The 12,736-nt window shown below is 40.0% G+C and overlaps 1 protein-coding gene across 3 annotated transcripts in view; it reads right to left on the bottom strand.

The window, feature by feature from the left end:
• Positions 1-12,736, bottom strand: part of SLC35F4 (solute carrier family 35 member F4) — a 411,231-nt gene that overhangs the window by 41,228 nt on the left and 357,267 nt on the right. For all 3 annotated transcript variants that reach the window (XM_053697324.1, XM_053697323.1, XM_053697325.1), the window contains one exon: positions 5,966-6,091. In XM_053697324.1, coding sequence (XP_053553299.1) covers positions 5,966-6,091 — 126 coding nt within the window. The remainder of the gene's footprint in view (positions 1-5,965; positions 6,092-12,736) is intronic.

Raw genomic sequence — 12,736 nt, 5'->3', positions numbered from 1 at the left:
CTGAAAACTTTTAGAGATACAAGCCCTGTAAGCCCATATATGTACTCTAACTGCTCCACTGATTTTGAACTGTGTACCAGGGAACAAGGACCAATAAGTATATTAGGCATCAGTTAAGAATGTGCCCATGACATTGGTCTGCACCCTCACACTAAATATATAGGCTGCCATACCTGTTAGAATTGCAACATCCCCTGTTTGTGCAGATCGTTATGGGTAATTTTGATGGTTTTAGGGCCAGTAATATAATTTTGCAATGTGTTTTTGTACATGCTACAATTTAATATATTCTCCCCTGGAGATGCATCATACCTATATACTCTAAACGTTTTCTTAGACATGTGTTATATATTTAATTGATTGTGTGTCATTTCCAGGCTAGTCTTGGGCAGTTATATTCTCAAGGACAGATTTTCTATATACTGTGATACCTGCCTTACTAAGTACCTATTCTATTCTATGTATGAGTAGCTTATACTATACTGTCTGCCTTCTAGATTAAGGAGGAGAAGTACATAATCAACTTCTCTAGAGCAAGGGATAAGTTAGATTTCCCTCTACCTGTGTCAGCTGTGCATGTTTCTAACTCTAAAATTTAGAATTTTTGTACCCTAGGTTTGACTGATACCTGGCTATACTCCCTGTATCTGATGTGATTATATGTATATAGTTTTATAGTTCTTATAACACACACAGAGAACATCTCTATATAGAAGGAGCAGGTCACACACAGCATTAGTTCCCCCCCCCCCCATTGAGTTAATTTCTAGGGTAAAGAGGTGACTTCGTCACCCTCCATAATTTAGGGCAGATTTAAGAAGTCTCTGCCAATTCTTATCCTTACTATGTTTATAATGGCCCTCTTACGTTGCTATGTTGTTTTTTACCATAGACCTGTAATTGCTCCACAGGGGGCGAGCGCAATACTTCCTATAGATCTTTTTTAGCCTGTTAAATGGTGCTTCCCCCTGAAGCTCATACTTTTACTCTCTCTAGTGCTGCCTACCTGTGGAGAGTATATGTTCACGATTTATTCATTGAAGGTCAAGTAGAGGCCTATGGAGTCTTCCTCCGACTGAAGTCCATAAGTGACTTTATACTTTGTGGAGGATGTACGTCAGGTTAAACTGGTTGAAATAGGAAAAACTGAGGTACTATTTTATATGTTGTCTTGTGTGTATATTAGGCATCGCTACTTACATTTCAAGGGCTTCTGCCCTGCATTGTTCTTGGAGGATTATACTTCAACTTGGTATAGTATAATGAATCTCACTTGGTAGATTTACCTAAACACTGTATATTGTGCCTGTGATACCAAGGAGGTTGTACTGGATTGTTGATACTGTGATATCCTACTACTATGTCAGATGCATATTGAGAATGTACAACTCTGAAAATTATGTAATGTTTGCTTGCAGTGTACTCTACCTTATGAATGTAGTGATGTCTATATATTTACCTCAATAAAAATTATTTAAAAAAAATAATAAAAAAAATTGATCAACTAACCAGACACTGCGCTAGACCAACTGCACTAAACCTGAAGGAGCGTTAGTAATACTTTAAATACAATAGATGGGGGTCTGCACTTAATAAGTATGTTACACAATGCGCACTCATAGTCAAACAGGCAGTGAAACAAAAAGGCACCTCCCAATGCCTAAATAATCAAAAATGTGCGTAAAAGGGTATGCGCAAAAAATGCTAAAGTCAAAGTGACATAATTATTATTAATTTAAAGTTATAATCTTAATAGTCTGAATATTTTATTGTACATAATAAAAAGTCAGGTCATATCTACAAATGGTAGAAATAAATATAAAATAAACTCATAAAACACCTAAAAGAATAAAAAAGGAGAAATAGAAGCACAGATCGCTAGCGTCCAATCCTGAAGGTGGTTCCACTGTGCGATTGGCTGAAGGACAAAAGCAGAGAACAAGGGATCCCAAATGAAAAATATCAACACGGACACTGGTCCTGCCCCAACCTTAATTCTATTGGACGCACTCCAGAAGGGGGTGGCGTTGCACAAGCCGCAACACCATGCAGACCAGGACGGAGATGTCCGCCCAGCCTTTGGTAAATATTAAGCTACAGAGCATACCATTTTTAACAACTTTCCATTTTATTTATATTATCAAATATGATTTGTTATCATTGTATTCTTTGTTAAAAAGATACCTAGGTAGGTAGGGTGCTCACTTCTGCTACCAATTATTCTTGAAAGTGTGTAAAAGTCTTGCAAAACTGCTGCAATATAGTGCACGTGCACGCTCCTGAGCTACAAAAAAACTAAATTTCATCAGAGGATACCAAAAAAACTAAGAAAATGCAATAATAGAAGTAAATTAGAACATTGCTTAAAATTGTATGCCCTGTCTGAATCATGAGAGAACATTTTTTTCGTGTTTCATGTCCCTTTAAGTATGTTTTCTTATTTTGAAAAAGTGGGGGCAGCTCAAGAAACACATTTTCAAATTACTTAATAAAAAAAATAATCAATGAATAACCTCATATGATCTGTCTTTCACCCTACTGAAGGAGATGCTAACGCCAGTTGCAGAACTGCCAGGGTCGCAAAGGTTGCAGTTGCGATCGGGCCCTGAGGTCCGCCAATCGGGGGGTGGGGTTTAGTAGCAGGTGTGACCTGGCCCTGAAGTTTTACTTCTACCACTTTTGAAGTTCATGTTATCTGCCTCTTCTCCCCTCTAGCTCTTCGTGTTGCAGTTAGTTATCGGCCCCCTGGCCCAGCATCACAATTTCTGGACCACTTCGAAGCCTGGATTCCATATTTTCTCTCTTCTAATGTCCCTTCTCTCATCTTAGGGGACTTTAACATACCCATTGATAATCCTAACCTGCCAGCTTCCTCTAAACTTCTATGCCTTGCCACTTCTTTTGGCCTGTCCCAGTGGACAACATCTCCAACCCACTGTGAAGGCAACTCCATAGACCTGGTCTTCCCTAATCTCTGTGCCGTTTCCAACTTCCTTAACTTCCCCTTTCCTCTCTCTGACCACCATTTACTAACTTTCTCTCTTACTCTACCTGCTATATATTTGCAAGCCCCAAGAAACTGCTACCTTACAGGAATTTAAAAGACTTTTTCACGCAACTAAATCCTCTGCTCTCTGACATTTCATCCCTCTCTTGCCCAAACCTCGTTGCTTTACAGTATAATTCGGCACTAAAATCAACACTTGACAAAGCTGCACCCTCCACTGTTCATCGTACATCAATCACTCAACGGCAACCGTGGCACACCAAACAGACCAGATATCTTCAGCAATGTTCACGGGCTGCTGAATGGCAGTGGAGGAAATCATGCACCTGTGCCGATTTCCGGCATTATAAATTAATCCTTAAGTCCTACAAATCTGCGCTCAGCCTGGCCAAACAACTCTATTCTTCCTCCCTTGTGTCATCTCATGCATCCAACCCCAGAAAGCTGTTCTCAACCTTTAACTCCCTTCTACGTCTGCCTGCACCCCCGCCCACTACCAACCTCACTGCTCAGATTATTTCTGATCACTTTAAAAATAAAATTGACACTATTTGAAAAGAGATCTGCACCTCACATCCTTCAAACCCAGCAATCCTACCCACCCCTTCTATTAACAAAACTCTATGCTACTTCCCCCTGTAACAGAGGAAGAACTCTCTGTACTACTATCCTTGGCTCATCTCACAACCTGCCCACTTGACCCTATTCCTTCACAACAACTTCCCTCTTTCCCTGCTTCACTAACCCCTACCCTATCTCATCTCTTTAACCAATCTCTCACCGCTGGCACATTTCCAGATACATTCAAGCATGCGTCAATAATACCAATCCTAAAAAAGCCCTCGCTTGACCCCTCCACCCCTTCTAACTATCGACCGGTCTCCTTACTTCCCTTTGCTTCAAAATTATTGGAACGACTGGTCTACAATTGGCTAACTCAATTTCTCACAACTAACTCCTTACTTAATCCACTACAATCTGGTTTCCGCCCTAAACACTCAATAGAAACTGCTCTTGCTAAAGTAACAAATGACCTGTTATCAGCTAAAGCAAAAGGCCACGACTCCTTACTAATTCTTCTTGACCTATCCGCTGCTTTTGACACAGTCAACCATCCTCTCCTCCTAAAAATACTACATTAATTTGGCATCCGAGACACAGCCCTCTCCTGGTTTGCCTCATATTTCTCAAACTGCTCTGAGTCTTTATCAGTTTCCTTTAACAACATATCTTGCGATCCTATGCCTCTCTCAGTTGGAGTACCTCCCTTGGAAAACTTATAGCCAGTACCACTTATATGCTGATGATACCCAAATCTATCTTTCCTCTCCTGATATCTCTCCCTCTTTACTCAACCAGATTTCCAACTGCCTCTCTGCAATTTACTCTTGGATGTCTTCACACTACCTCCAACTCAATCTGTCCAAACACCTTCGAGACATCCAACACCTGACATTTCTCTGACAGTTGGAGACTCTAGTCTCAACACCTCACCCCAGGTCCGCTGTCTTGGGGTCACACTAGACTAAGAGCTCACATTAAACCCACATATAGAAGCGCTTACCAAATCCTGCCGTTCACACCTACACAACATTTCCAGAATTCATCCCTTCCTTACTCAAAAAAAAACACAACAAAAATACTTATTCATTCCCTCATTTTGTCACGCATTGATTATTGCAACCTACTCCTAAATGACCTTCCAAAACACTGCCTCTCCTCCCTCCAATCTATTATGAATGCTTCTGCTAGACTCATCCACCTCTACATCAGCGACTCCGCTCTGCCAGTCTCTACACTGGCTACCCATATACTCCAGAATACAGTTTAAAGTATTAACCCTAACTTACAAAGCACTAAACAGTCTAACTCACAACTATATTTCCTCTCTTATTGTGAAATATTCCCCATCCCGTCCTCTTCGATCAACCTTTGACCTACGTCTCTCCACTCCTGTTATTTGTATGTCCCACTCCCACCTACAAGACTTTGCATGTGCTGCTCCTGTCCTCTGGAACTCTCTACCCCACTCCATAAGACTGTCTCCAACCTTGTATAGCTTCAGACGCTCCTTGAAAACCCACCTATTCAGAGAGGCATACCATATCTCCTCCATCCCTCATCCGAAACCAAACTAATACATGAACTGCCTGACTCACTACTGCAACTAAAACTGATGCAACACGCTACCCCAACCTTATGTCTCTGCACCCTAAACCTGTAGACTGTGAGCTCTCCGGATCAGGGCCCTCTTCCTCCTGTACTAGATTTGTTTAGTTTTATGTTTTGTATTTTTAGCTAAATTTTTGTCATTGTATACCCCTTTCATTGTACCCAGCGCTACGGAATTTAGCCACGCTATACAAATAAATGATAATAATAATAATAATATAAGCCAGCAGTGAATTTTTTTTACAGTCTTTGGGGGGTAGGGTCCAGAATCTGCAGCACTGTGCATGCCATAGGCTGCTTACTTCGTCAATCATAGCAGTCTTCAGATGTCCAGCCCTGAACCCGGCACCATTTTATTCTTTACTGAGGACTCGAGGAGAGGAAAGCTGACTAGTGCTTGCAGACTACCCCACTGGCTACCATTTTCTATTACTGTGAGTACTGTACTTCCATTCATACTTTATAGCCCGTAGGAGCGATATAAGGCTCCATGTAACAAACTCTGGAGCCCCAGACTTTCAGTCTTGCTCACAGCTATCCTGAAATTCTACTTAAGTTACTGCTGCTGCTGCTACTGCTGCTACTTAACCAATCCGCGACACCCATACACACACATATACAGTATATATATATATACACATATATATATTATATAAAACTCACATTGTACTGGTGAGGAGGGCCATTCATTGATTTTTGCACAGGCACCCTGGGGTCTCTAGTTACGCCTCTGGCTCATGCCTTATGCGCATTTTTTCTACTGAGTTTTTAAAGGGCACCACATACCTTGTACAGTGCTGATGCAGATGCAGACCCAACAGCCAAAGCGACACCAATTATGGAGTCAGCGTGGAACCCATCAGCGTAGGCCATCATGACGATTCCTGTAATTGCCATAATGGCTGCAACAATCTGCACAAAAGAAAGACAAATATTTAAGGTTCATTTGTGATTTGGTAGGCTTTGGAAAAATAATGAAATATTGCTAAAAATAAGGCTTGAAAAGCGAAATTCAGTACCATTGCATCCTAACTTTCGGTTAAACGCATGTGAAAATTATTAAATGAATCAATTAGATAGACATTCTGCAATAACCTTTTTAAGTCATCCGGTGCAGAGAGAGCCACTCTGTGGCCCTCTCTGCACCGGAGATCGGTGGCTACCTGCGTTGGTGGGTGGGAGCCGGACCGGGAGGCGGGTGGCGGCCATCGATGGCCATGTGGATATGAAGGGGGGCGGGATCGTGGGCGGGGGTGGCTGGGGGCGCGCACGGGCACGCGCGCGTGCACGGGAGGGTGGGGGCGGGCGCGTGCACGGGGAGGGAGCGGGTGGGAACCGCTACACTGCAGAAAATGGGGAAATAAAAAATATATCAAAAAATAAAATTTAAACAATCAGCAAGGTGGTGGGGGTTTGTCTGTGGGGGGTGGGGGGGGGAAGCTACACTACAGAAAAAAGCAAAAAAACACAAAAAAAGCACTTTTTATTGTAAACTGGGTACTGGCAGACAGCTGCTAGTACCCAAGATGGCCCCCAATAAGGCAGAGGGGAGGGTTAGAGAGCGGTTTTGGGGGGGATCAGGGAGGTTGGGGGCTAAGGGGGGGATCCTACACAGTAGCATATGTAAATATGCTTAAAAAAAAATTCATTTTTTTTTAAAAACCCTTTTATTTTAGTACTGGCAGACTTTCTGCCAGTACTTAAGATGGCGGGGACAATTGTGGGGTGGGGGCGGGAAGGGAGCTGTTTGGGAGGGATCAGGGGGTGGGATGTGTCAGATGGGAGGCTGATCTCTACACTAAAGCTAAAATTAACCCTGCAAGCTCACTACAAACTCCCTAATTAACCCTTTCACTGCTAGCCATAATACACGTGTGAGGCGCAACAGGATTTAGTGGCCTTCTAATTACCAGAAAGCAACGCCAAAGTCATATATGTCTGCTATTTCTGAACAAAGGGGATCCCAGACAAGCATTTACAACCATTTGTGCCATAATTGCACAAGCTGTTTGTAAATGATTTCAGTGAGAAACCTAAAATTGTGAAAAATTTTACGTTTTTTTTTAATTTGATCGCATTTGGCGGTGAAATGGTGGCATGAAATATACCAAAATGTGCCTAGATCAATACTTGGGGTTGTCTACTACACTACACTAAAGCTAAAATTAACCCTACAAGCTCCCTAAAAGCTCCCTAATTAACCCCTTAACTGCTGGGCATGATACACTTGTGGTGCGCAGTGGCATTTAGCGGCCTTCTAATTACCAAAAAGCAATGCCAAAGCCATATATGTGTGCTATTTCTGAACAAAGGGGATCCCAGAGAAGAATTTACAACCATTTATGCCATAATTGCCCAAGCTGTTTGTAAATGATTTCAGTGAGAAACCTAAAGTTTGTGAAAAAATTTGTGAAAAAGTGAACAATTTTTTGTATTTTATCGCATTTGGCGGTGAAATGGTGGTATGAAATATACCAAAATTGGCCTAGATCAATACTTTGGGATGTCTACTAAAAAAAAATATATACATGTCAAGGGATATTCAGGGATTCCTGAAAGATATCAGTGTTCTAATGTAACTAGCGCTAATTTTGGAAAAAAATGGTTTGGAAATAGCAAAGTGCTACTTGTATTTATGGCCTTATAACTTGCAAAAAAAGCAAAGAACATGTAAACATTGGGTATTTCTAAACTCAGGACAAAATTTAGAAACTATTTAGCATGGGTGTTTTTTGGTGGTTTTAGATATGTAACAGATTTTGGGGGTCAAAGTTAGAAAAAGTGTGTTTTTTTCCATTTTTCCTCATATGTTATCATTTTTTTTATAGTAAATTATAAGATATGATGAAAATAATGGTATCTTTAGAAAGTCCATTTAATGGCGAGAAAAACGGTATATAATATGTGTGGGTACAGTAAATGAGTAAGAAGAAAATTACAGCTAAACACAAACACCGCAAAAATGTAAAAATAGCCTTGGTCCCAAACGGACAGAAAATGGAAAAGTGCTCTGGTCACTAAGGGGTTAACCACAGTCCATACAGCCAATCAAAAGCTGAATTAGCTGAACAGGAAGCTATGTAAGTAGTCAATGCAGCCTGTGATTGGCTGCTCGGAGCAAAGAACCCTCTCCTGATTTAATATGTAATAATGGGTCCTATACAGTCAACAAGGCCTTTTAGGGTCTGATGATCTAAAGGGCTCTGGGCTGGTGAGATTCTATACAATGCTGCCAGTACTTCTATTACCCTGGTGGAATTATCTAAAGCCACTTTTTACCCTGAAAACAGGGTGTCTCGCTAAGGGGGCCTTAGAGGCAACACTGATGTAGCCTTTTTTATATAAAATATGTGTCTGTAACAAACGTCTACATTCTCAGGAAGGATGTGATTACTGACACAGGTGGTAGGGCAAATGGGAAGTATAACTGTAACAACAAAGTAAATATGCAAAGTAATTTCCCCTCCCAAGGATGTTGGCTTGTCCCAAGAAAAGATCTCATGATATAAGCAGGACAGCTGAGGAGTGGGGACAGTTGGGATGGGAGGTTCACAATCCAGACACACTTTTTGTGATATTTTATTATTTTAATAAAAATTGTATTTTAAGTGTTCCTTGTCAAAGGCGCTGTCAATATTAAACTATTCTATTATTTGTAGAGAGTATATTTTCATTAGAATAGGCGCTCTAATCTACTTGTCAAATATATATATAGTAGATTAGAGCGCCTATTCTAATGAAAATATACTAGGTAAAGATACAGTCGTATGCAAAAGTTTAGGCACCCCTGACAATTTCCATCATTTTCAATTATAAATAATTGGGTGTTTGGATCAGCAATTTAATTTTGATCTATCAAATAACTGAAGGACACAGTAATATTTCAGTAGTGAAATGAGGTTTATTGGATTACCAGAAAATGGGCAATATGCATCAAAACGAAATTAGACAGGTGCATATATTTTGGCACCCTTGTCATTTTGTTGATTTGAATACCTGTAACTACCTAGCACTGATTAATTGGAACACACAATTGGTTTGGTGAGCCCATCAAGCCTTGAACTTCATAGACAGGTGCATCCAATCATGAGAAAAGGTATTTAAGGTGGCCAATTGCAAGTTGTTATTCTCTATGACTCTCCTCTGAAGAGTGGCAACATGGGGGGCTCAAAACAACTCTCAAATGACCTGAAAACAAAGATTGTTCAACATTATGATTTAGGGGAAGGCTACAAAAAGCTATCACAGAGATTTAAGCTGTCAGTGTCCACTGCAAGGAATATAGTGAGGAAATGGAAGACCACAGGCACAGTTATTGTTAAGGCCAGAAGTAAAATATCAGAGAGGCAAAGGATGGTGAGAACGGTCAAAAACAGCCTGCAGACCACCTCCATCTTGCTGCAGATGGTGTCACTGTGCATCGTTCAACAATTCAGCGTATGGGAGAGTGATGCGGAAGAAGCCTTTTCTGCACCCACGCCACAGACAGAGTCGCTTGAGGTATTCAAACGCACATTTGGACATGCCAGCTTCATTTTGGAAGAAGGTGCTGGGGACTGATGAAACAAAGATTGAGTTTTTTGGTCATAACAAGGTTATGCATGGCGGCAAAAGAACACAGCGTTCCAAGACAAACACTTGCTAGCCACAGTAAAATTTGGTTGATGTTCCATCATGCTGTGGGGCTGAGTGGCCAGTGTCGGTACTGGGAATCTTGTTAAAGTTGAGGGTTGCATGGATTCCACTCAAACTCAGCAGATACTTGAGAATAATGTTTAAGAATCAGTCACAAAGTTGAAGTTACACCGGAGCTGGATATTTCAACAAGACAACGATCCAAAACACTGCTCAAAATCTACTCTGGCATTTATGCAGCGGAACAAGTACAATGTTCTGGAATGGCTATCCCAGTCCCCAGACCTGAATATCATTGAGAAAATCTGTGGGATGATTTGAAGCGGGCTGTACATGCTCGGCAACCATCAAACCTAACTGAACTGGATATGTTTTGCAAGGAGGAATGGTCCAAAATACCTTCATCCAGAATCCAGACACTCATTACAGGCTATAGGAAGCGTCTAGAGGCTGTTATTTCTGCTAAAGGAGGCTCTACTAAATATTATTGTGATATTTATGTTGGGGTGCCCAAATTTATGCACCCGTCTAATTTTGTTTTGATGCATATTGCACATTTTCTGTCAATCCATTAAACCTCATTTCACTACTGAAATATTACTGTGTCCTTCAGTTATTTGATAGAATAAAATGAAATTGCTGATCCAAACACCCAATCATTTATAAATTAAAATCATGGAAATTGTCAGGGGTGCCTAAACTTTTGCATATGACTGTAGATATTTTATTAAAAAAAACATCAGACATATATAGACATATTTATTTAAGAATAAATCGAACATAATGTCAGGTTAGCACACTTGTTTAAACGTGATCTGGTTAGCGTGAGAGTAAGGGTGTTAGTTTTTTTTCCACTTTTCGCATTCCATTAAAGACTATTGGGGGGAAGATTTTAACGCGTTGGCGATATTTGAAGTTCGCCTTTTTGGGCGCTTCGGGTCAGTGCTTGTTCGAAAATGATAAATTTCACTCCACACGAAAAAAAGCCCTTTGTGGGTTTGGGAGTATGAGTGAATACCTTTTTATGTAACTATCCCTGTAACCTTTCTGTAATTTGGGCAGATTCTAATTAAAGCTCTCTCTCTGGTAAAGAATTGAACTGTGTCTGGGAACTAATTTAACCTGGAATTACTATTAGTACAGTATAGTGGCTATATTTCTGTAGCACTACATATACAATATTTACCCGTGACTGGTGGTAAAGAGTGAATTATGTACAAGTGTGTGGTAAGGTGACACTAGGGGTTATTACATTTATTACACAACGCAGAAGATATCATCCAGAGCATAACCAAAGTAGATTTATTGAATGTGATCCTGGTGGATTAGTGGGATAATTGTGCAACACCTAGTACAAACTCTAGCGCTGTCCCTAACCTTAGGCTTATTCAGAACCCTATTCAAAACTCTATCAATAACCCTATTCCTAACCCTTTCCCTAACCCTATCCATAACCCTTTCCCTAACCCTATCCATAACCCTATACCTAACCCTATACATAACCCTAAACCTATCCCTAACCTTATCCATAACTCTATACCTAACCCTATCCATAACTCTATACTTAACCCTATCCATAACTCTATACTTAACCCTATCCATAACTCTATACTTAACCCTATCCATAACTCTATACTTAACCCTATCCATAACTCTATACCTAACCCTATCCATAACTCTATACCTAAACCCTATCCATAACTCTATACCTAACCCTATCCATAACCCTATTCCTAACCCTATCCATAACCCTATCCATAACCCTAAACCTAGCCCTATACCTAACCTTATACCTAACCCTATACATAACCCTATCCATAACGCTATACCTAACCCTAGTCATAACCCTAGACCTAACCCTATAACTAACCCTAACCCTATCCATAACCCTATTCATAACCCTATACCTAACCCTACCACTAACCCTTTACCTAACTCTAACCCTATACCTAACTCTAACCCTATATCTAACTCTAACCCTATACCTAACTCTAACCCTATACCTAACCCTAACCCTATACCTAACCCAATCTTTAAACTTATGCCTAACAGTAATCCTATCCCTAAACCTGGGCCTACCCATGATCCTATCCCTAGCCAATCACTGTTCAGCATGTAGCAGGGTCAGCTAAATTGCAGCACATTTGATACAAATGCCTTTTGTTTAAAAATTGTGCTTATCCCATGGTCCCTAGACTTGCCAAAGGGCGAATTTTCACTTTTACGGGCGAGCGATAAATTCGCTCTCCCTTTGTAATCTAATCCTTAGTGGGGAGTTAAATATTGAACTTATGCGCAATCCAACATACAACAGTAAAATTTAGCATTTTTGAAGACATGTTAACTATTATTATTAATATTATTAAAATGATAGCAAAGACCTATATGAAGAACTTTGCTAGCTAAGTACTATCAGCTTAGTGCATCCTCATTTATTACTCGAGCAATATCCAACATGAATTTAAATGCGCACCCCTTTTAGAAGTCAGATTGGGTCGGTAACATCTGCAGTAAAAAGTAGCATAACCCAGATATAATATTACTTAAAGGGCCATTATTGTGTTAAAATAAAATGCACTAATGCTATGTGTTTAAAGGGCTTAATCATATAAAGTCCTACTCAGAACCAGCAGTGTGATCTGGTTATGGCAAGACTTTAACTATGTGTTTAACCTCTGTGCAGGGTTTAAATTCATGGCATTACAGTATTGCTAGTGTTAAAATGACATGGTCTAATGGACTAGAGCATGTAAGTTTAACACTATAATGGCATTTTAATAATCTATGCAATAACAGAAATAAAATTAAAAAAAAAGTTTCATTTTCATTTTCTTAATTTAGACAAATTTATATTTTTACTTTCATTTTCTTTATTCTCTTAATTTATATTTATTTAAACAGGAATAATAAGAATCTACCTGA

Source organism: Bombina bombina, chromosome 1 (genome assembly GCF_027579735.1).
Source record: "Bombina bombina isolate aBomBom1 chromosome 1, aBomBom1.pri, whole genome shotgun sequence".
NCBI lineage: Eukaryota > Metazoa > Chordata > Amphibia > Anura > Bombinatoridae > Bombina > Bombina bombina.
Note: the sequence above shows the minus strand (reverse complement) of the source record. Positions and strands in the feature narration are given on the sequence as shown.